Source organism: Ursus maritimus, unplaced genomic scaffold, assembly GCF_017311325.1.
Source record: "Ursus maritimus isolate PB19 unplaced genomic scaffold, ASM1731132v1 scaffold_7, whole genome shotgun sequence".
Classification (NCBI taxonomy): Eukaryota; Metazoa; Chordata; class Mammalia; order Carnivora; family Ursidae; genus Ursus; species Ursus maritimus.
Window position 1 is genome coordinate 10,946,959 of NW_024426885.1, and position 26,228 is coordinate 10,973,186.

General features: G+C 43.3%; 1 protein-coding gene across 1 annotated transcript in view; it reads right to left on the bottom strand.

Moving 5' to 3' along the window:
• Positions 1-562: 562 nt before the first annotated feature.
• The window catches only part of PLPP4 (phospholipid phosphatase 4), a 109,260-nt gene continuing 83,594 nt past the window's right edge, over positions 563-26,228 (bottom strand). Inside the window, exon 3 of the mRNA XM_040624606.1 lies at positions 563-727. Coding sequence (XP_040480540.1) covers positions 602-727 — 126 coding nt within the window. The 3' untranslated portion in view covers positions 563-601. The remainder of the gene's footprint in view (positions 728-26,228) is intronic.

A 26,228-nucleotide genomic window follows, 5' to 3' on the forward strand; every position in this document is an offset into this window, starting at 1 on the left:
AGGCATGGTGTGGTTTTAATCCAGTCCCTCAATTGTTGTCTGTTATTTTCCCTTTTCTCAGATACTCCAGGATTCATACATATAGGTAAGCCTCACAACAGCCTCGCAGCAGCTGCTCAGAACGCTGCTGGCATTGATCCCTGGGCCGGACCCATCCTTTGGAAGTGCATCTATGGTGAGAAGTATGTCCTTGTGGGACGGATGTGAGATGTGAAAGGAGCCAAAAACCACTTGGCACCAAGTCTGAAGACTCAGGCAAGGGATCTAGCAGGGAAATCACAGTTGGGTCTGAGGCCAAGGGTCTGCCTACCTGCCGGGACTTGAGCAGAGAGGAGGAGGAAGGGCTTCAATTCGATCCCCAGTAAGGGCAGTATGGAGGCCAGCGCTCACACGAACAGGCGTGTTTTCCTTAAAACTGTATCTGCTGTTATTTCAGCCAACTCTGGTCTGACGGTGGGCACTTGGTTCTCCCCGAATAGGTACCTTTCTATACCCATCCCTGCAGGAGAGTGTCAGACTACCGTGAGGACTAGGCAGGCCCTGGGCAGGGACTCACCTTGCCAGTGATGCTTGTAGTCACACATACGGGACAGGGCAATCATCATGGCGCAGTATAGGGGCAAGATGGCGGCACAGAGCCGCCAGCTCTTCCCCCGCCCACTCTCGGTGAAGCAGTGCAGCTTGCCAGCCAAGTAGAACGTTGTGAAGCCAAGGCCAGAAAAGGCAACTGCCAAAGAGAAACAGCAGGTGTTACACTAGCAGGTGGTAAGTGGCAGAGACGCAGCACGTCCTGGGCATCCTGTCTACCATCTTGCACGCCCCAGGGCCAAGGCATATTGGCACCAGGCACCATCTAGGCAATCTGTGCTCTTGCTAGAACCATGCTGGTATGAAACTTTTAACAAGGAGAATGACCTTCCGGCTTGTGTGTGATCAAAATTTATTCTATTTCATTCATTCATTCATTCATTCATTCATTCAACGATTTAATGGGTATCTACTATGTGCTAGATAGGCACTACTCCAGGTGGGGGACTAACAAAGGGCATCCGATGCTGTCTCTGTGTTAAGGGGCTCAAGGTCTGGTTCAAAGACATAAGCATGTGAAGAGAGGATTTTAATATAATGTGTTGGGTTAGAACACAAGACCAGGATGACTGCTGAGATTTGAAGAGCGAGGGAAAGGAAGGGATTCGGGGGCTTAGGGGGCTCTTGGTAAGATGGGTGCAGCACAGCTATGGAGGAATGATTTTGATGGAGAGGTTGGCAGTGACAAGTGCCTTGTTTTCTCCTAAAAATCATGGTTACTGATCTTTAGATTTGCAAAGACAACTCATGACTGTGCTAAATCCATGGTCAAAAGCGTGGAGGCTCGGTGTAGCATGTGTAATCCCCAGACTTCTCACCCAGTCAGGTTCAAACACAGTTGGAACTCAGCGAGATTTATGGTAGGTCTTCTGTGGGCTTAGAATGGTTGCAACCATGGCTACACGTGGAGTAGGAAGGTGAAAACCTGAAAAACCTAGGAAGCTTTAGAAAATCCTGGTAGTCAGGTCTCGCTGCTGGACATTCTGTTGGTGCTGGCCTACTGGTCTGGAGCGTGTGTGTGTTAGTGTGAGAGAGTGTATTATGTGGGAGTGGGAGTGTGTGTGTGTGGGGGTTGTGGGTGTATATGTGTGTGAATGCATGTATGAGTGTGTGTGTGTATATGTGAGTATAAGTGTGTATATGTTTAAGTGTGAGTATATATGTGTATAAGTATGTGAGTGTGCATGTGTGTACATGTATGAGTGTGTACATGTGAGTATAAGTGTATATGTTTGAGTGTATACGTGTGCGAGTATGTGTGTGAGTGTATGTGAGCATGCGTGTGTGTGAGTGTATGTGTATGTATGCATGATATGTACAAGTGTGTGAGTGTGCATATATGTGAATGTATATAAGTGAGTATATGTGTATATGTATGAGTGTGTATATATGTAAGTATATGTGAGTATGTGTGTATATGTATGTAGTGTATGTGTATATGTGTGTGTATATGAGTATATGTGCATGCTTGAGTGTATATGTGTGCATGTATGCAAGTGTGTGTGAGTGTATGTGATCAGGTATGTATGAGTGTATATATGTGTGTGAGTGTGTATGTGTGTGTATATGTGAGTATATGTGAGTATGTGTGTATACGTATGAGTGCGTATGTGTATATGTGTATAAGTGTGTATGTGTGTATGTGAGTATATGTGAGTATGCATGTGTGTGTGTGAGTGTATATGTGAGTGTGAATGTATGTGTATGTATGTGTGATATGTACAAGTGTGTGTGTGCATATATGAATGTATATAAGTGTGTGTATGTGTAGGAGTGTGTACATATGTGAGTATATGTATGTGTGTGTATAAGTACGTGAGTGTGTATGTGTGTATGTGTAGGAGTGTGTACATATGTGAGTATATGTATGTGTGTGTATAAGTATGTGAGTGTGTATGTGTGTATGTGTAGGAGTGTGTACATATGTGAGTATATGTATGTGTGTGTATAAGTACGTGAGTGTGTATGTGTGTATGTGTAGGAGTGTGTACATATGTGAGTATATGTATGTGTGTGTATAAGTACGTGAGTGTGTATGTGTGTATGTGTAGGAGTGTGTACATATGTGAGTATATGTATGTGTGTGTATAAGTACGTGAGTGTGTATGTGTGTATGTGTAGGAGTGTGTACATATGTGAGTATATGTATGTGTGTGTATAAGTACGTGAGTGTGTATGTGTGTATGTGTAGGAGTGTGTACATATGTGAGTATATGTATGTGTGTGTATAAGTACGTGAGTGTGTATGTGTGTATGTGTAGGAGTGTGTACATATGTGAGTATATGTATGTGTGTGTATAAGTACGTGAGTGTGTATGTGTGTATGTGTAGAAGTGTGTATGTGTTGAGTGTGTGAGTCTGTGTATGTACGGTATGTGCATGAGTGTGCGCATACGTATATGTGAGTGTGGGAGTGTGTGCATGCGTACTCCCTGAGTGATTCTAACACCAGCCGGGATTGAGCTTTGGACACTCGTTGAAGCCACAGTCCCTGCCTTCTCTAGACACCAGCCCAATCAAAGCTTTCCTCTTGGTGAGAGAATACCCCTGGGCGGCAGACTCCTCGGCAGCCAGCCCACACAGGGACTTGGTAAAACCGTTCTTGCAAGTACTCTGGGTGCCAGTCCACCAGCGACTCGGGAGACTGCCCGAGCCCGAGCCGCAGCCTCGGCGTCGCCGAGTCAGTTACGGATGCACAACGCAGGCCTGCCCAGACCTGCTGAGTTAGACTCTGCATTTCTCAAGGTCCATGCAAGACCTGTGCACACTCTCCAGTCTCCGAGGGCCTGGCCTAAAACACAGTCATCCTCTTTGTAAGACTCTAGAAGAGTCTACCTTAGGGAAATAATCCAAAACTATAGAGAGCTCTAGAAGATACTCTGGTCGAGTTATTCATAATTATAGAACAATGGAAGATGGTGAATGCAGAGGCACAGAGAAGCAAACTGTGATATTTCCGTTCAGTGGACCATGACGCACCCACGCAAATCACGGTGCCCACACAGCGCTGCGGACAATACTCCCGGTACCGCGTTAAGGAAAAAAAGCAGGACCTCAAATTGGAGGTTCAAGAGAATCATGGCTATAGCACATAAAAATGAATAAACTGCAGCTTTACCAAGTTATCTCTGATAATGTGCTTTTTTTTTTTTTAAGAGAGAGAGAGCGCAAGTGGGGGTCGGGCAGGACAAAGTGGGGGAGAGAAACTTAAGCAGGCTCCACTCAGTGCAGGGCTGGATCCCAGGACCCTGAGATCATGACCTGAGCCTAAATCAAGAGTCAGATGCTCACCCGAAAGAGCCACCCAGGCACCCCAAAAATGTGTCTTCTTAAAAGGGATCCCCCAGGTCCAAACATAAGCTTATGCCAAAGTAGAACGTTTTCAACAACCAAATTTAAAGAAGGTGAGAGGGTAGTTTTTTTTTTTTTCTTTTTAAACAGAATATTAAATCAGGTTTATCTCAGGAATAAAAATGAAGCACTTAAACATTTTTGAATAATAATTAGCACTTAAATAAACAGCAAAGCAGTGCCAATACATATTAAATATTCTGTTTAAAATAAGAATATGTAAGGAGCTTCATTGTCCAGGCCTGTTCTACCTTTTTGCCATGATGGAAGGTGTTTAAGTGACTTACGGGCATTCGAAAGTGGCCCCATTTGGCCACCATCCTAGCAAGCACAATGGGTTCTTAATTTCCCATCCTTACCCACGTTACTCTGCTTCTTCGATTCACTGACACCCTCCCCTGAGGTAGCAGAATGGGAGGGGGAGGCTGGACAGTTGGCTCTGGTGGGTACTGGCCTCACCCTGCATTCTTACAGAGGAGTAATGGAATTCATTCAAACCAGACAGCTTAGCAGGTCTATCTGGCTAATTATACTGAATGTGGGAGCATAAAAGAACTGTCCTGCGGCTGTGTAGGGTTATGGATGAAAGTCTCCAAGATTTCAATCAGAGAGGCAGCCTTAAGTGTTGCCTAACTGGTATCTCTTGGGAAAAGAAAAGAAAAAAAAAAAAAAAAAAGGAAGTCAATGAGTACAGGGTAGATGATGAGAAGGAATTTGTCTGTGTCCCCATAAAACAATTGGTCCGGAGACTTTAGGACAGACAAGTCCCAGCTCAAGCAGCCAATGCCACCTGAGCCTCGAGGCACAAGACGGTCAAGGGAAGGGGCCACTGAAAACCATCCAAGGTCAAGACCTGGGGCGGGCAGCTCAAGGCCAGACCCCCGGACTGCACTAGATCACCTCCCTGTCCCCCCGGAACTCGAATTTGGCCCATCTGGGCAGCAGCAGGTTGGTCCTCATTCTTTGGGGAGCAGGTGAAATGTCCTCTCTCTCATGCCCCGGGACGCACACTGCAGCCCTGCAAAGTGTGGGAGCGTCTGCTGCTTTGAAAAGGAGCCGGGAATCAAAGGCATTTTAAAGGCTGGGTTCAACAGTCTGGACCCTGTGGGCATCCAGCAGCTGCTGCCGTTCTTCTACATATTCTATTGGGCCCCTGGGCAATATTTTTTTTTAAAAAAAGATTTTATTTATCTATTTGACAGAGATAGAGACAGCCAGTGAGAGAGGGAACACAAGCAGGGGGAGTGGGAGAGGAAGAAGCAGGCTCCCAGCGGAGGAGCCTGATGTGGGGCTCGATCCCACAACGCCAGGATCACGCCCTGAGCCGAAGGCAGGCGCTTAACCGCTGTGCCACCCAGGCGCCGCCCCGGGCAATATTTTTAAAGCAGCACTATGTGCATTTAGTTTTCTAGGTGACACGACAGGCTCCAAATTCACGCTGAACCTTATGCTTGTCACCTTTCTCAGTGACATTTATACAGCTGTTGAGCCAGCAGAGCGTCCTTTGGCAAAGGACTTCTGGGGCTCTGCCTTGTGGCCTGGGAGGCACATCAGAGCTGTGGACACCACGGGCACTTTGCATTCCTGCTTTCCTGAACACTGTCCGAGTTAGAACTAGGCTCTGCCAAACCGCCCTGAAGTCATAGGATCCCACATTTTGTTCTCCCATCTCCTCCTGTGAGGCTGGAGGTTTGGGACCAGGACGTAAACTCCGGGGAGCCATCCAGCTCTCGGATCCTGGGGCTCACTGAGGCTCAGATTCGATTCAACTGGGAGAAAAAGAAAACAGGGAAGTTTTTAAAGAAAGGCTTTCCAAGGCCAGCCAAGCAACACCCTATTCTCTTCTCAATGAAACATGCCCTTGAGACACTGGAGAGCTGAAAACCCTTTACGCTCGTGTGGAACAAGTGAGGCCCTGTTCATTTTGTCTGCCTCTCCCCTGAAACACAGCGCTTGCTTCCAGCACGATTAAGAAAGGTAGCGGAGAGCAGAGCAGTCAAGGCAGTGGACATTTCAGAAGATGGAGATCATAAAATAGGGGAAACGTGTTCATATTTTGCTACCATTATGAACAACAGAAATACGATTAGAACACTCCCAAGCCAGTGGGCAAGATGATACTGAGATGCCACCTGTCCCTGGGGCTCCCAACTCTCGTTTATTTGCTCTCCAAAGTTTGAAACACACACAAGCTCTCACAGTGATCTATGGGGAAGAGCATATGCCCCTTGCTTTCAGAGCCTGTAGCAGGTTTTCTGAGCTAGAAACAGCCGATTGTAAATATTTATATGTTGATCTGGCTGTGAAAAGCAAAGATGTTCTTGGAGCCTGTCAACTAGGAAGCAGATGAAGGAGAATGATTTCCCCACCCTGTTTCTGGCACTTTCAAGGCTCACTTCTGGCATGGTCTTCAATGAGAGGAGATAAGCAAAGCATCACAATACAAGCTGTGGGCCCAAGACGTTGACACGAGGCACCCGCCCTGCCCAGGCCTCTCTGCCTGCCTGGGAATTCTGAAAGGGAATCACTGGTTCTCCCACCCTCACAGACGAATTGCCACAGGTTTACAACTCTTCCTTTGCAAAGGAAGTTCTATTTATGGAGCTAGTTCAGGTGAAATAATGTGGTCTGCCTTCCCCCGTTGACTTTGAAAGCAAGTAGACCACCTTCGGACCCCAATGATTGCCAGAAATAAGAAAACTGGCGTGCACACACACAAAGCTTTCAAAATAAAATGAGATAAGAATCATGACAGATCCTGCTTTGTGTGTTGTGTTTTTCACTTTTGCTAATTTTAATGAATTTCTCCAGACAAACGGATCAGTCCTGGCACCAAAAATGGAATTGTACCCTGATGAGGTAATCTGTACAAATTTTCCATTTTATGATGCTCAACCAGCTAGTATTTTCTTCTCTAAGAGGGAGAAGACCAATACCAGATGGCTGAATAAATCTTAATACTGAAGGGTGTTTTGAGAACGTCAGTGCATCTCTGTAGGACCATCCAAAACCAGGACGTGGGAATGAGCACATCTGGTCAGTACTTAGACACTCCTTACAACCAGGACAGTGCTCCCAGCAGTCAGAGATCCAAGTTCTCATCGTGGCTCTGTCATTAACTGAATACAGGACCTTGGGCAAGTCACCTTCCCTCGCTGGGCCTTAGTTTGCTCTGTAAAATGAGAGGCTGAACCACAAGAGCCACTAAGTCATGCCCCTGGGGGTCAGGCACATAGGGAACAGGAGTAAAGTAACTGGTATTTGAGGCACCTTTTTGAAGAAAACCCTCCTGGTCTACCTTCTATTACTCCACTGTTGCTAGACACTCAGATAAGAAACACTTCACTTTCTGAAAAAAAAAAAAAAAAAACAATGGCTCATTTGTGATGGTAAATGACAATGAACACCTGGCTTCACTGCGTGGTGATAACTGGGAGTGGTGAGGACCGGGAGCACCTGCCGCTTAAAAGATGCAGCTGGTGTCTGCTGTGTAGAAATGCGGGCTCTGTGTTCCTAGAAGTTTTGCTCTTCTGGCAAAGGAGGGAAATCCCGATATATGTGGTAAATGTCTCCATTTTAATATATTAGCAACATCAAAAATTAATACAGTGCAGACCAAACGAACCTCATCTGTGGGCCAACAGGACAAACTGCGCGGCCAAACTGCCAATTTGACAGGTCACCTGACCCCTGTCTTCCAGTGCCGACTGGTTAAATCACCCTCATGCCTGAGCTGAAAACTACACAAGCCAATTTGTCCCTGCTCTCCACACCAGGGCAAAGAAGCATTTGAGCTTGGGGTGATTTTGTTTAAACCAACAGCAACAGCAAATTCAGTGACACAGGGGATCTGAGGACTAAGAAATCCATTCAACAGCAGGGACTACAGACAGTCCCTGACTTAAAGGGTGCTACTTACATCTTCTTTTTTTTACTTTATAATGGTGTGAAAGCAACATGCATTCAATAGAAACCATACTTCGATTTCTGAATTTTGTCCTCTTCCCATGGTTGTGATGTGATACGATCCTCTCTCGTGATGCTCGGCGGCACCAGCCACAGCCCGGGTCAGTCCCGCGATCCCCAGGGCAAACAACGAACACGCTTACAGCCGTTCTGTTCTTCCGTTTCAGCACAGTGTTCGATAAGTCACATGAGAGATTCAATACTTGATTATAAAATAAACTTTGTGTTAGATGATTTCGCCCAGCTGTAGACTAGTGTCAGTGTTATGAGCACATTCGGGGGGGGGGGGCTAAGCTATGGAGTGCAGTAGGTTAGGTGTTTAACGTGCATTTTCAACTTATGATATTTTCAACTTACCATGGGTCTGTCAGGCTATAACCCCATTACAAGTTGAGGAAAATCTGTATTGTGTGCTGTTGAGGAGTGTGGGTTTTTGAGGCAAACCCGTGTGGTCTCAGCTCTGCCACTTAACTCCCATATAGCCTCGCCTCTTAGGGTCTCAGTTTCCTGGTTTGTGCAACAGGGTTAGTAGCATTTGCCTTACAAAGTTATCTTGCAAATAAGTTAATGAGGAATTGTAAAATGCTTAGCGTGGTGCTTGGCACCAAGTGATTACTTGCCTGACCCATAGTCTTGGTTCTGTAAAGTTCCCTTCTGCAAGAAACGCCTTCACGAAGTCTACTCTTGTAATCTGCAGCTCTTTAGTTATATAACTGCATGCTTGCTCTGAGAGAATTCTAGAGCAAGGTATCAGGCTGCTATAATTCTGCAGCCTGCAAGGCTCTCAGTAGATATAAAATGATCTTAGCTGGCAAAATGAACAGACTTGAAGACTCAGGGAGCTAAGTCAGTGGATATATCTTTCTGATTCCACTTTGCAGGATGCCTGAAACTCTCGGATGAGAGGGTCAGAGAGCCGGGAGGCTGCAACTGTGCTAAGTGACCCAGCTTTTCTCCTAGGACTCCCCAGAAACAAGCTTCAATGTGTCAGAACCTACTTTGATGTCCCTGTGGCCCCAAACGCCTTCACGTGACTAGTTTCTCCTTCATAGTTTCTTAATTCACAGTTCAGACAAGCCAAGATGCTCGCTCTGTTTTCTATGACAAGCTAGATTCATTAATACTCTAAGATATTGGTTAAGAGATTTTACTTAAAAAAAAAAAAAAGATGCAAGTAGTTGGCTACAAATCCTAGTGAGAATGTGGACCCACAGTGCATCTGTAGCCTAAGACCATTCAATGGAACTTGAGGCATTACAGCTATTTATTCTGTATGAAGACAGAAGATCATTGACATCTGATTTAACTACCCAATCAGAGTTACAATTTCAAGGGTCAATTTTGATGAAAACTACAGAACAGACTCAATACCCATAGTGATTGTTAAAATAGCCTGCCTTCTCCCCAGTTTAGGACCCATGAGATTATTTTTGCTCAAATGTAGGAGGCAAAAAGTCTATCTTACATCAATGATTCTTCTAAAATTTCTTTTAAGGACAAGAGTTCATCACAATCAATACAATTCAACAACTCCAAAAGTATCAATTCATTCAACTAGATAATTCAGAGGAAAGGATTTAGGTCCTGATTTATCTTGGTAAGCATCTATACATAATTCCTTTTCTTTGCTTGTATAACCAGGCAGACATAGATCCCACTAGACTATAATCTCCATGGGGGCAGGACTTATGCTACCTTCCTCACCCTTGGATCTGGACAGTCCGCCACAGTGACTGGCCCCAATAAATATGTGCTGACTGAAGGGAGGACTTAGCACAAAGGTATATTATTGTCATACATTCCTTCATTCACTCTCTCAACACCTATTTATCAATGGCCTCAAGGAACAAGGGACTTCGCTGGACCACAGTGATGGGAAGATGCATAAGACCCAGTTCTTGCCCTGGAGGAGTTTTGTTTGGGAGAGAAAAACTGGGAAAAACAAGGGAAGCTCCATGGAGGAAATAAAATTGGAGCGTGGAGGACAGACAAGGAAGGGGCTGTAAAACCACCTCGGTTATCCGGGATCCAGGAGCTAACGTCATTCAACCCTGCCGTTGAACCGCCTGTGATTCTAGGCATGGTCATAGTGGCTATCAGCCTCAGGAAGAATGACCCACCTCAGTACCATCAGCCTTAAGATTTAATAAGAATTGTTGTGCTGGCGAAAAACTGCAAGACATCTGTTAGACCAAAGGAGATTGGGTAGATCCTATGCAGCTTGGGGAAGACAGGCTGAGCCTAGGAATGTTGAAGCCAGCATCGCCTGACCGTCTGCTCCAGGGGGATGGAGAGGACCATCTTGACCCACTCCAGGAGGCCAGGTGGCCAACGAGACCCGCTGGATACAACTCCAGAGATGTGACATGAATTGAGAACCTACAGCTAGTCAGAGATGGAGTGAGGATCTAAGCACGGGTGAGAAGTGCTCTGCAGCACAGCTGAGTGGACCTAGGTAGGCGTCCTGACCCCACCCCCTGTTATCTGTGTGACCTAGGGCAAGGTGCTTAACTTCTAAAAGTCAGGCTTGCCATCTGTAAAATGGACAAGCCAGCAGCTGTCCAAGAGAGTGATTGGGAGAACCAATCACAGCGTGTCCACGATATGTTGGACAGAGTGCCTGGCAGGCATTAGGCTCTCGGTGATGGTCTGATCCCTTTCCCCCCTCCCTCTGCCTTCTCACTCATGCTCTTTCTCAAAATGATGCTGTCTCCCAAGTGAATCTGCAAGTGTGCAAGAGGAAAGGAAGACAATGCATGCACCAAGATAACAAGGATGTGAACTCTGTGGCACCAGGATGGCTCCATGACCAAGACGGTGTCTGCATCCCCTGCCATTATATGCCCCACACCAAGAACAGTGCCAACAAGTCATGGGTGCTCGATAAATACAAGTGAAAGAACAAAGTAATAAAAGGAAGGGATGGTCGGATAATATGGAAGCTGGGCCGGGGCTCTATGGGAGCACAGCGATGGGCATCCCTTCTCTGCCTAGCTAACTGCTCCTCACTCTTCAGGTCTCGGTTTAAATGTCACCTCCAAAGACCCTCCCTGCCCCCGCCCAGCAGGTGTGATGGGGTCTTACTATACCTCGTACCTGTCCTTCAAAACACTTCACACCACTCTTCTTGTTTACATGATTGCCTAGCAACTGCCTCCCTTCTACTGGATTCTGAAGCTTTATGGGGGCAGAGGCTGTGTTCCCCATGCCTGCACTCACTAGGTGCTCAATAAATGTGCATAGTGAATAAATGGCTACAGATCTGACAGGCAGGGAAGGTTTCACAAAAGAAGGAGGCAGATATGCACCAAATAATGGAGAGGGAGTAGAGTCAGGCACTGGGTCAGAATAACATATGGGAGGGAGACAAGCTGGGGCGTTCATTCAATTCTTCCTTACCACACCCCACCCTCCAGACACATACACAGTCAGTCAGTGACATAGGTATTAGGCCCATTTTATGGATGAGAAATGGAGGCCCAGATAGGTCAAATTATTGACCGAAGGCTAATATAGCCCTTAAAAGCGAATTCTTTCTTTTTTGAGGGGCAGGGGCAGAGGGAGAGAGAGAATCTTGAGAAGGCTCCATGCCTAGTGCAGAGCCCAACACAGGACTTGATCTCACAACCCTGAGACCATGACCTGAGCCAAAATCAAGAGTTGGATGCTTAACCAGCTGAGCCACTCAGGCACTCCCACGGTGAATTATTTCTAAATGGAGCAAGAAATCATAATTTTCTTAGCAAAACTGCAGTTATGGCACTGCTAACTGCCAATCTGTTTTGATGTCCCCAGGAGGCATGGGCCTTTCAGGGTCACCGCCGAAGCCCGAGGACCCAGCACACTGCCTGACAAGAAAAGTAACCAATACATGGTAACCAAATGAATATATAAATGGTAGAGACCATTTATTCATTTCACAAACATAACTGGACTCTATTAAGTACTCTGGCAACAGACCAAGGTCCTTGGGGACAGAAAAATATTATGGCCGTGAAAGGTCATATCCTTCATCCCCTATTTCTAGGCGGGGTGATACTTAAGCTTCCTGAGCCAGACGAGATTTCCATCTGATGATAGGAATGAGAGTATTGCCTTGTTTGAGGATGAGCAATGGGGAAAAGGAAAAGGAACCAAGAAGCTCATAATTAGTCTGCAAGCAAATGTCAGCGGCAGGAAACGCAAACAGAAGAGGCGGAGGACTATAAGCTCCTTGTGTAACCCCAGTCCTGCGTCTTCAAATAGGATTCTGTTCGGAAAAAAGGAACCCACAACCAACTCAGGCACAATGCAGAAAAAAGTGCAGGGGGGAACTCCAGCGGCTGGGAAGAAAGGGACTTTGGGGGAAGAAGGTGGCGGTCTTTTGGTCGGTCCTTGCAGGCACGATCCTGGGAACGGGTGAAGCGTCAGCAGAGAAGGAATAAAGATTTCTAAATGACAGAAGCCACTCTGGCTCCCCCCACACACCCCACACTGTTTGATGACAAAGTCTTGTTAGGAATCGTAAATGGTACTGCTCACCCTAGAGAGAGCTATGAACAGTCGCCGAGCTGGGAAGGGGTTTTGCGTATCAGAGCATCCTGACCTACAGAAGGTCTAAGTCACCAAGACAACTTTTGCTTTTTTCTGTTGTGATTATATGCCACAATGATCTGAAACATAAATATAAAAATAGGCCCTCAAAATGGAGAAACTACCTTTTTCCATAACACCATTATGGAAGCTGATAAAAGCACAGGCCAGATTCAGATCAAGATAACGTTTTCATGGAAAATAATTTTATTTTGCCTCTCAAGGCCGTAGCAGAACATAAATTTGATGGTGAAATTTCAGGAGCAATGCACATGTTGCAGAAACAACTGAAAAGGCAGTAGCCATGAATATGCCCGGGGTGCACATACGTGGGGCACATGCATCCAGGAGAAGCCTCTGAAGTTTTAATGATGGCTACTGCCCAGCTATCTGCCAAGCACGTGACCTTTTGTGAGTTGTTATACTGCCTGCAGTATGATTTGTTAGGGAAAAACCCCTTCTGACCTGCCCCCAACACTAGCCCTGATCAGTGATCTCAGCTCACACATGAAGAGAACACGTGAGATGACAGACAACGTATATATCGGTCTCTGCCCCTGGTTCCTGGCACACAGCTCCTGAAGCCCTTGTAAACTCCCAAGTGGTAAGTACTAGGGGCATCTCTTGTTCTAATATGGTGAATCTGGGTGGGCTCCCGGATGGGGGCTGGTCACCAGAAAGACCCAGAAAGTCCAAGCCATGAAGAGAAGGTTGGGACTTTCAGCTGCACCTGCCATTCTCCAGCAAGGAGAGAAGGGCTGGAAATAGGGTCAATGATCAATCACGACTATATGATGAAGCCTCCACAAAAATGCCCGAACTATAGGGTTCAGAGAGCTTCCAGGCTGGGGAACGTACCAGGAGGATGACCCCAACTCCATATTAACAGAAGCTCCTGTGCCTTATCTCTGATCTCAGACGATCTTCCTTAAAACAGCATCCAAGTCACAACTTGCCCAACACAACAAACTGAAATGCACCTGCTGGGCTCTTTTAAATCCTGTATTCCAAGACAGCACAAAATAGAACAAAAAGAGAACTCTTCCAGGTGTTATGAGATTAGGGTTCCGCGTCACAGTGGTGTCCCCCGCCAGCGGTCTTACCTAATTGCCAAATGAGGACGACACTATCTGCCTCACCCGAGTCTAAAAACACGATTTTTGTGAAAGTACGTGGTAAACAGAAATTCAATGTACAAATGAAAGGTGGTGTTAGAAACACTGGAGAAACTGATGAGAAACATCACAGCTGGCCTCGGACCCAGATCTGTCTGCTTCTCAGCCCTCATTCAGTCTCCTTTCCCAATATAGAGAGAGCTAACACTTCCCCAACCCAGGATTTCACTTCCAGCAGCACGGCAGACTACAGATCCTGACTGAAATAACTAAATGTTGAGTGAAATACAAAAGCAAGCCATCTTTTCAGCTTATTACTGAGTTGACAGAAAGAGAAGGATTAATGGAAGCAAGCTTCCTCAAAATGAAAGGAAAGCATGGGTCTTAGATACAAGGAAACGGCGAAGTCAGACTGTGCCCTGAGTGTGTTCACAGAAAGCCACAGACCTTGAGCCCCTGCTTTGATGTCACCATGAGGCACAGGGGTGGAAAGACTCAGTGTCAGGCTTATCCGAGGTGGCAAATCTAACAGGAGACCCCTGAATAAACCTTATTCAGAGTAAAGAAGGAGGAAACAATAAGGAGACTTGCCTGTCTCCATCTTTGTGTTGTGTGGACAGACCTCACAGCTGTAACACGCCTCTCACAGGTTTTTGCTGTCCCATTCGTAGCTTCTCATACAGTCCCCACAAAACCTTACATGGAGAATTAATTCTGGATGGCCCTGGAGCAGGTAGTGCTCTCTGGAAAAATTCATCTTCAACCCAGATAACAAAATATTCCTCAAAACAAAGCTCTAGGGAAAAATTAATACCCAGAGTTAAGGGGTGCCTGGGGGGTTCAGTTGGTAAAGCGTCCAACTCTTGACTTCAGCTCAGGTCCTGATCTCACAGTCATGAGACTGAGCCCTGAATGGGGCTCCCCACTCAGTGGAAGTCTGCTTGACAGTCTCTGTCTCCCTTCTCCCCTCTCCCCATTCTCTCTCTCTTTCTCAAATAAATTTAAAAAAATAAAATCTAAAAAAAAAAAAGCCCAGAGTAAGAAAGCTCAAAACACAAAAGATTTCAGGGCGTATACAGGAAAAACAGACTCATAACAACTTCAGATATTACAAGGCACAGAATATAAAATAATTATTTGCAATGTGTTTAAGGAAATTATAGGGAAGCGTGAAAATAAGGACAAAGAACACGCACTATAAAAAATAATGAAGATTTTTTAAATAGAATTCTATAAATAAAAAAATAGAGTAATTGCACTTAAAAACGCAATAGATTAAATAAGCATGTGAGACAACCCTGTATAGAGAATGAATAAGTTGGAAGACAGATTCAAAATTTTTCCAGAATGCAGTTAGAAGAAGGCGGGTTGGGGCAGGGGCAGAATACGCAGAAGAGGTTACGTGACATGGATAATACAGTGAGAAAGTCTGACTGGAGTTCCAGTAGAGGAGAAGACGATAGGGAATAGGGAGCAGCCATGTTCAAACAGACAATGGCTGGAGCATCTCAGAATGCTGACAGGCACACACCTGAGATTTAGGGAGCCCAGTGAATCTCACACAAGGTATGTAAAAGGAAACCCACGCCAAGACACATAATAATAAAACTTAATGACACACCAGAAAAGCAAGGCGCTAAAAGCACCCAGGATGGAAAAACACAGTATTAACAAAGAAGCAGCCGTAAGATATACAACTGACTTCAAAAACGCCAAAAAAATTGGAGCAAGAGAACAGCGAAATACCAGCTTCCAAGTTCAGAAAGGCAGTAACTGTCAAATTAGAACTCCATAGTTAATAAAGCCATCTTCCAAGAATGAGGTCAAAGGAAATTCAGAAAAATCAAAAGAAACAAGGCATTTACCAAAAAAGAATATCAAAGGAGGAAACTTAAAGGCTCTATTTGAGGTAGAAGGTGGACGGGCTGAGGGAGGAAAGGGACGGTAAGCGGAGGCGTCAGTACACACGTGGGTTACACGCACATGGGTTGCACACGGGTACACACACCGGTTATACATGGGTCACGCAGCACGGGTTGTACATGGGTTACACGTGCATGGGTTGCACATGGGTTACACACGCATGGGTTGTACATGGCTCACACACTCACAGGTTGTACACAGGTTACACGTGCACGGGTTGTAAGCGGATCACATGCGCATGGGTTGTACATGGGTTACACACACATGGGTTGTACACGGCTCACATGTGCATGGCCTGTACACAGGTTACATGTGCACGGGTTGTACACAGTTCACACAGGCACAGGTCACACACGGGTTACACCCATGGGGTTGTACATGGCTCACACACGCATGGATTGCACATGGCTCATACACACATGGGCTGTACACGGGTTACACATGCATGGGTTGTACACGGTTTATACACGCATGGGTTGGTGGTTCTGTTGGGGGAGAGAGAGAAAGACTCAAGCTAGAATGAAAACCCCAAAGATCTACCAGACAGGTGAGAATGCATTTATCTGAGAGAAAGCATTCAGTGTCTTCATAGTCAATGTTCAGAAGGAAAAACAAAGATATTAAATGACTCAAGACTTGGTTAACTGTGTGTGTCAAACTAGAGGACTGACAGAACTTCTAAAAGAAAAGAGGAAAACAATGAAATAGTAATATAAACATTGTACAGGAAGGACGGAGAGAACACTACATAATGAATGATATAAATAAACCCTAACAAGTGAGTAATCAACAACTATAATTAAAATTAGCTCCCCAGCTAAAAGTCCAAAACCAAATACATAAAACACAGAGCACAGCCATAGAATAGAAAAAGATATAAGAAGCAAATATTAACCCAGAGAGAGCTGATTTCAATTGAAAATACTGTTGATAGTGTTTATTGTCAAAACAGCATTAGAAATATAGTCATGACTTAATCATAAAGGCAGAAGGTATAACAGGAAGTATGATGATTCTAAACTCTGTTCACACAGCACTTCAAAATATACGAACCAAAATGAACAAAATTACAAGACCATAGAACTATCACATCTACTATGAGGGTGGAATATTTTAAATGCACATTTTTGTAATTGATGAATTACGCATAAACAGAACAATTAGACACATATTATTTGGACAGCACAACAAGCTTGGTCTAGTGGACATATGTACAGCTTTAGGTCCTACAATTTTAAAATTTACGTTCCTTTTTAAGCTATATGAAAACGGACCATATACTAACCCACAAAGCTAGCCTCAAGACCAAAGGAGCGGTAATTTTCAGATCCCATAATCTGATCACAATGCAATAAAACTATAAATCATTTAAAAAGTATAGCAAGAAAAATACCATATGTTTAGGATGGTTTTTTTTAAAAAAAAAAACAAAACCTCTTCTAATTGACTTATGAGTCACAGAAAAAAATGAAAATTAGAAAATTTTCAAAAGTAAATTTAAGGAAAACTATATATTACAATTTACAGAATGTAGTTCAAGCAACATTTATGGGAGAATTCACAGCCCAAACTGCTTAAGTTAGAAAAGGAAGAAAGAACAGCATTATTGAGCAATGCATGTAAGTTAACTCAATAAGTTAAAAAAAAAAAAGAGCAGAATAAGTTGAAAGTGGGAAATACTAAAGATAGCAACAGGAATAATGAAAAGTAAAGCAAACACATAGCATAGAGGCTCATAGGAAAAGAGGGAATATTGAAAAGAGTAACAGATTAAACTCTGGCAAGATAAACAAGAAAAGCTCAGCGAAATAAGTCAAGCAGAGAAAGACAATTATCATATGGTTTCACTCATTCATGGAACATAAGAAGTAGGAAGATCGGTAGTAGAAGAAAGGGAAGAAGTGTGGGGGGGTAAACAAAAGGGGGAACGAACCATGAGAGACTATGGACTCTGGGAAACAAACTGAGGGCGTCAGAGGGGAGGGGGGTGGGGGAATGGGATAGACCGATGATGGGTAGTAAGGAGGGCACATATTGCATGGTGCACTGGGTGTTATACGCAAATAATGAATCATGGAACTTTACATCAAAAACTAGGGGTGTACTGTATGGTGACTAACAATATAATAAAAAAATATGAATTAAAAAAAGATAAGAAAAAACTTCAGGATAGAGGGAGAGAGAAGGCACATATAGCCAATATAAAAATGAGTAATGCAGATATTAATTAGAGAACAAATGGATATTATGAAATACTTTGTTTCAATACATTTGAAAGTTTATGTGAATGGACTAAGCTCTAAAAATACGTACAAATTACCAAAAATATATCAAGAAAAAAACAGCTAAAACACAAGACCTTTATAACTTTAAATTGATTCAGTATTTTAAATTCTAGTACCAAACATTTTATGGACATACCTGCCAGACATCCCAAAAGGATATAAATCATCTTACACAGACTCTTTACAAAGAATTAAAAATGAGGGAACACTCATTTTATGAAGCTTAACTGTGCTATTCAAATCTTATATATTTTCCCCCTTATGTTTGATCTGTCAGTCACTGAATTAAATAATAAGGTTTCCAACCATTTTGGTGGATTTTGTAGGTCTTGTCTTTCTTTTTTGTACTTCGTCTGGTTTTGATAACAATGATTACAAAACCAGACACCTGTGGTACCAGATATGAGAATCATTGGCCAACATCACTCAAAACATATTTACAAATGTTTTCAACAGAATATTATCAACCAAATCTAGCATTAAGGAAAAAGGGGAACACAGCTTAACCAAAGTGGGTTAATTACAGGAATTAATACTTGTTTCATAATTTAATACTTAATGACCATAAATCACCACAACAACACACTAAAGGGAAAAAACACCAACTTGCAGATGCACAAAATTCAAAATTCATCCTTGCAAATTATAAGTAAAAGGAACCTGATAAAAAACGTCTACCAAAAAGTCATATTTAATGGTAAAATGTTTAAATCATCCCCTTTACATCAATAACGGGACATGGATGCTTGCTATCCACACACTTCTAGAACATTGTAGGGAGGTCCTGTGTAGTGAATATAAAAGAATAAAATAAAAAAGTTTTAGAATTGGAAAAGAAAAAAATAAAACTGTCATTATTTGTAGGGAAATAGATTTTCTTTGTAGAAAACCCAAAATAATTTACAGATAAGTAATCAGAATTACTAGGGGGAGTTTAGCAGAACTTCTGCATTAAAAATATATATATATACCAAAGTCAATTATATTGCTGGATACCAGAAAACAATCAGATAGAAAACATAATTTTAAAAATATAATTTACAGTAGCAATATGAATATAAAGTATCTAAAAATTAATGTGTTAAATAATGTGGAAATAAAACTACTAACAGACGTTAAGACCTAAATAGACAACTAACTGTACCACGCACTTACATAGGAAGGTATTACATCTCCCCAAATTGAACCACAGATTTGATAAAATGTCAATCAAAATCTCAATTAGGATGTTCATGGAACTTGACCACCTGATTCTAAAATGCATATGGAAGAGCAAAGGGCTGAGAATAGCCAAACACTATGGAAGATGAACAAGGTCAGAGATATGGTAATCAATCCTCTAATTCTAGTGATAAAAGAATTACATTCCTCAATACCCCTGAGATTAGGTGTGGTCGTGTGACTAGTTCTGCCAATGAACTATGAGCAGAACTGACATGTGTCAATTCTTTTTTTTTTTTTTTAAAGATTTTATTTATTTATTTGACAGAGATAGAGACAGCCAGCGAGAGAGGGAACACAAGCAGGGGGAGTGGGAGAGGAAGAAGCAGGCTCATAGCAGAGGAGCCTGATGTGGGGCTCGATCCCAGAACGCCGGAATCAAGCCCTGAGCCGAAGGCAGATGCTTAACCACTGTGCCACCCAGGCGCCCCGACATGTGTCAATTCTAAGCATTTAGACAGGATTCTCCATGCTCTCTTCTCCCTCGTGGGAGCACACAGTAAGATGACAACAAAGTCTGTGTCTGGGCCCCTGAGTGGCTACAATTCTACATGTCACATAAGCAAGATACAACTCTTTTTTTTTTTTTTTTTTTTTTAGAGAGAGAGAATGCACACATGGGGGGGGCAGGGAAAGAGGGAAAGAGAGAGAGAGAGAGAATCTTAAGCAGGCTCCACACCCAGCCCAGAGCCCTGCCTGGGGCTAGATCTCACAACTCTGAGATCATGACCTGAGCCGAAATCAAGAGTTGGATGCTTAACTGACTGAGCACCAGGCGCCCCAAGAAAACCTTTTTAAAAAAAGTTTTAGGCCACTGAAATTTACACTCAAAGACAGCCCAATCTAGCCTAACATGGGGATTTGCTCTACTAAATCTCAAGTTATTACTATGCAAAGTGATCAGAACACTGCAGCATTGCTATAGGAAGAAGCAAATAGATCCACGGATCAGAACAGAGAGAGTTAAGGAAAAGACCCACCCTTGTGCGGACAGGAAATACGGCACAGGTTGGTTATAGATCAACGTCAGTCAGTGACTAGTGCTGGGAAAGATGGATACCCATATGGAAAAAATAAAATTGGACCTCTACTGCACAGCATGCACCATACCCAGAAATCAATTCCAGATGGATTACAGACCTAAAAGAGACATCAAAACGGAAGAGCAATTAGAAGGTAACACAGTCTTGAGACTGGAAGACATATGTTTAGAACGACACCAAAAGTACTAACCATAAAGAAAGGATGGATAAAAACTGATTGCATTTATTACTGAGAATCTGGTTCATCTAAATACACAATAAACCCTGCATTGGATACTGGCTTGACCACCACTGTAAAGAATACTGAGAAAATCTGAAGATGATTTGCATATGTCATGAGATGAAAATGTACTCAAATGTAGGGGCGCCTGGGTGGCTCAGTCGTTAAGCGTCTGCCTTCGGCTCAGGGCGTGATCCCGGTGTTCTGGGATCGAGCCCCACATCAGGCTCCTCCACTGGGAGCCTGCTTCTTCCTCTCCCACTCCCCCTGCTTGTGTTCCCTCTCTCGCTGTCTGTCTCTCTCTCCATCAAATAAATAAAAGCTTTAAAAAAAAATGTACTCAAATGGAAAGGTGGACATTATTGACTGAATTTTAATTTTGACCACACACACACACACACACACACACACACACACACACATCGTCCAGCCCAGAAGAATATGCACTAAGGTGTTAAAGCTGGTAACTTCTGGGCAGTAGTGACTATAGGTAGTATGCATGGGCTAGTTCTGTAATAACAAAAGAATTACTAAAATAAAAGAATACACAAATTAAATGTAGGAGGCAAAACCAAACATAAAGATCATGAAAAAGACAGGCACAGAGAGGAAGAGGATGTTCGCTGCACAATAAAACCAACAAAGAGCTAATATCCAGAATATTTTCCCCCAAAACCTGTAAGTCAGTGAAATAAAAGCAGGCAATGTAATTGACAAATAGGCAAGAGATAGGAACAGTGATGTCCTATAAGGTGGAAACCTAAATTCCATGAAGCTTCGGAGAAGATGGTCCAGCTCGGTAGCCATTGGGAAGATACACACGGTAACCCCAGGGCTGCCATCACACCCCCGCAGACCAGCAAAGCCTACATTCTGATGGAGCCAAGTGCAGACAAGGCCATAGGCCGGAGGAACTCTCATAATTTTCTGGTGAGACTGTGAGAACAGTTCGGCATTATTTCTTAAACTTGAAGATGAGCAAATGCCCAGAAATATTACTGCCAGGAATACATCTGAGAATTACTTTTGCAATAAGTACACCAAGAGTCCATAGCAACACTGTTCATAATTGCTACAAATTGGAGATGACCCAAGTGTCCATTAACAGAATGATTTTTTTTTTCAAAAACTGGGGTGTTCATGTCCTAGAATATTGCACAGCAATGAAAATGAATGAACTTCTACCATATGCATTAATAAATAGGAGGATCTCAAACACAATGGTAACTAAAAGAAACAAATCACAAAAATATATATGACTCCATTTATGTGCTCAAGAACAGGCAAAACGAAGCAATATTTTGCTTAGGAATGTGTGTGTCTGTGTAAGACCACCTATAAAAGCAAATAACTTATTTTTAGAAATTCAAGATGATGGCAATAGTGAGAGAGAACAATAAGGCACCAAGAAGGGTTGTGCCAGATTTTTAAGAGTGTATTTAAATTCTATTTGTCTTAATCCAAGTAGTGGGTACATGAGGATCTCTTTTCTCTTATGATTTAATATTTATTAATGATATTATTTAACTTATTACTATTACTGTTATAACTATTATTTAATTTAATATTGTTATTATGTAAACCACACAGGTTTTATATGTGGCTTCGTACATATATTTCACTGTTAACTAACCGTCCCTATAAAACAACAGCAGGGTACTAAGAAAATGGTCTCATCCAAAAACAAGTGCAGGTACATAGAGCCAGCCACCAAACTGTTTGTCCTATACTGGGGACTATTCAGGCATTCATGTAGTCATCAAGCAAGTCAGGCCATTTAAAAAAGGGACACCAAGTTCAAGTCCCCCAGTCCTGGTCTCCTTTCACTGTAAAGCTTACCTATAAAAGCTCCCCTATCACAGGGCAGGCACTGTGCAAGCCAGGGCTACAGGTGCCAGCTTGAGCCACATACCAGTGAGCCCAAAGTACTGGATCTGGTTTTAGGAGATGCTAAGCATCATAATTATGGAGACTTTACATTGCAATTTTATGATGACGGTGATCTGCTTAACCAGAAAACAGAAGCAATGCTCCTGAAGAAAAAGAAACAAAGGAAGCCTGCCTGAACATCGCCTAATTATTCAAGTGCAATGAACTCCAACTAATACTTAATTACAAGAGGCGTTTGGAGGCTGCAAGTAGAATACGACATGGCATTCTCCCGAGGCACTTGATTGATTTCTCAGATTATAAAATTCAAGCCACTGAGAATTCTGAAAACATTGATTTAGCAAGAGAGAGCCCAGGGAGCATTCAAGGCTTGTAATGAGAATAAATACAGAATAAAGGAAACTGGCCAGGTTGCCTGTTACACTGGGACGTTTTTCAAGCTTCATTGCTACTTTATTTTTCTAATGTAACTATTTCTTAAGGGTGAAAAGACAGACTTCATTCATTTTTCTCCTGTACATTGCAAAACACACAACTGCAACTCTGTACCATTTGTTAGGATGTTTTGCATGACCTACACAGGTTCTGAAATAGGCTAAATCAGGACTTGCATTGTTCGTTTTCTTTGAAAATGATTAGCCATGAAGCATGTCTCACAAACATGAACATTAAATACTTTTGTTACAAAGTTTTCGAGGAAGAAAACAGCTACTTTGTGCATACATGATCAATTGGAGATTTTTTTTCAACTAACATCTTAAACTAAATATATGATAGGTACATATTGATGCAAAGTAACATCTAAGTGCCTGGGTTTGAATACTAGCTTTTATTTACTATCTACGGGACCTTGGACAAGATACTTAAACCCTCCGGGTCTCACCTGCAAAATGGGATTTGTAAGAATATCTACCACATAGGGTTTTCCCGAGGATTGAACAAGACAATGCATTTAAAACAGTTTGGTGTGTGCCCAGAATATAGTAAATGCTCAAGAAATGTTAGCTGTATACAGTCAAGAGAAAGCTTTTATGCTTAGTTCCGTATCAACCGAACTGTCCCTATGTCCCTTCTATTGAAATGGCAAGCTTAAATTTTATACTCATGTTCACACCATGTGACATCCTACCCATGAAATTTGAACACAAACTGTCCCCACAAACAGGTGCTTGGCCCAGAAATAATTTAACTGTTCTCTTCCCACTGTAATTTCCAAGATGAGAAAGAGAACAATTATTCCCTGGGACACTGAAAGCCCTTCCCTATGAGATCAAAAATGACTTCCAGGACACTGCAAAAACATGGAAAATGGGAAAGGTGCCAGAAGCCTGATGACAAATCTTAATTTTTTTCAAAGATTTATTTATTTATGGGGGGGGGGGTAGGGAGCATGTGTGAACAAAGGGAGGGGCAGAGGGAGAGGGAGAGAGACTCTCAAGCAGACTCCCCCCTGAGCGTGGAGCCTGGTGCAGGGCTCGATCCTAGGACCCCGAGATCATGCCCTGAGCCGAAACCCAGAGTCAGATGCTTAATGGACTGTACCACCCAGGTGCCCTGGAAATATCTTAATTTTTAAAAAAGGCTTACAGAGAAAACTGGAATTCTGGAAATGAAAGACCGAAACATCTGCTACTGGTCTCTGACAATATTCACAGAATGGAGGTGAGCTCCTGACAGCGCTCACCATTTCCCCAAGGTGGGGAAGAGAGGGAGTTAGTCACACAAGCCACCAGTCTACAGAAACAACAGATCAGGGTGATATCCAAGCCTACAGTTTGGTCTCAGAGTACACAGAGCCAGTTAGTATCCTGGAAGAATCCTTCCTACACTGTCTTTTTTTTTTTTTTTAAAGATTTTATTTATTTATTTGACAGAGATAGAGACAGCCAGCGAGAGAGGGAACACAAGCAGGGGGAGTGGAAGAGGGAGAAGCAGGCTCATAGCGGAGGAGCCTGATGTGGGGCTCGATCCCGGAACGCTGGGATCACGCCCTGAGCCGAAGGCAGACGCTTAATGACTGCGCCACCCAGGTGCCCCTGAATCCTTCCTACACTGTCTTGATGTCTTTACTGGACTGAGTTCCTTGAGGGCAGATGCTGTCTTATTTACCTTTATAGCTTCAACACATAATTTAGTGCCTGGAACTCAGGAAGCAATCGATAAATGTCAGTTGGGTGAATGAATGCCATTCTCCTCAAGGTCACTACCAAAAGTGATAGAAGACCCAAATTACATTCATTTATTCATTCAAATAAACAGGCATGAAGCTAGTCAGACCTCCCAAATCTCCTGCTTTCTGCCCTTCAGGATGACACTTCTCAGTGAGTCTAAATTTTAATAAGGCATATTTACCAAAACTTCACCTGAGAATTTTAACGGACTGAACAAGAGGCTGGGGAGGGGGGCAGTGTGAGGTGCTATTTTGGTACTGACAAAAAAGCTAGGTTTTCCTTTTTTTCCTCTAGAAGAAAAAATAAGGGCTTTGCTATTTGGGTTCTGCTTCTTTCGGTGTTTTGGGTTTTTTTCTCCCTTCCTGGTACTATTCTCCATTCCCTTCCACCCCTACTTCCCAAATCTGGCACTCAGTTTAACTAACAGCCTCTGGGAGATTATTAGCACTCTCAAAACTTTCTAAAGGCAGGTTTGGGGGCACAGGCAAGGAGTCATATGCTGCCCAGAGTAGGTGGGCAGAGCCAGCAGCCATGGACCCAGGGGTGAATAGGTGGGGACACGGAGGGGAATGGCCTAGTCTAGACAGCAGCTGTTCAAGCCACAGCACTGGTCCTGTCAGATCTGTCTCTCCAACTCTCTGTGATTCTCCAGGAGTTTCAGACCTCCACAGGCCTCAGGACGTCTGAAACTTACTCTCAGGGACAGGCAATCTCATTGACAGCAAAAAGTTACTTAAAGTGAATGTACTCACAACAGAAAGCAACCTTTCATACTAAATAGTGCAAAAGAGCTTTCACTGAGGTTCCAGCTCAAAAACATTCAACTACAACTTACGAAAACTTTATCTTCTATTTAACACAAGGTGGGTTACAATTGCAACTAAGCTAATTTCTAAAACAAAGAATAAATCAAGTTTGGGTTGTTTTTGACATAATGTAGGAAACAAGAGTGTTCAGCGATACTATCCATTTTGCCCTCAAAATCACTAAGAGGATCTTTTACAGAAAAATCAGGAGCATTCATCATTTTTCCTCAATTACATCTTATAATCCTTTGCTACTCAAATCTGTCTCTTCTGAAGCAACTCTACTGGCCTCATCCTACTGGATGTGCTTCTTTTCAATCGTTAAACTGTTCTCTTTGGTCCAGCAGCTCAGCAACATCACTTTCACTGACTTCGTGAAATCCTGAATCTTTCTCAAGATGTGCAGTTTCCCTCGATCACCAACTTGCAATGTGCTGGCACTGTACTGTCCTAGTAAAATATCCAATCACCACTGAGAACCGAGCAGGGGGGACAGGTTCCCACCAGGAGCAGGAATAAATGTTTGAGGACAGATTAATTTTACATGTGGTTGGTTCATTACTATAGATTTCCTTTCATGGCACACTGACTGTAGCTTTCCCAAGAAATCTCTTCACTGCAAGGAATCAGACAACAATAACTTGGATGTTGAGAACCCCGATGTCCGTGCTCCTCTCATATGCAGTGGGCTCAGTCTATACTGCACCAATCACCAGAGGAAGAGAATTGGGGGGGCGCGGGGTCCCAGCTTCTTTTATTGCAGCTTTCAAAGGCTTCTTCCTGTATCAATTCCAGTAGCTGCCATCCTTATCACTCAGGTCCTTGGAAGAGGAGAAATCAGCATGGCTGAGACACCTTTCCAATCACAGATGCAAGCCTACAGCTGTGGGGAAAGGAGGCCCAGAGGTGAAAGCTCGTTTGTGTTCTACAGTGCCAAAGTAGGTCATGGATTCTCAGTTCAGTTAGAGAGAGAGAGAGAGAGAGAGAGAGAAGAAGAAGAAGAAGAAGAAGAAGAAGAAGAAGAGGAGGAGGAGGAGGAGGAGGAGGAGGAGGAGGAGGAGGAGGGGGGGAGGGGGG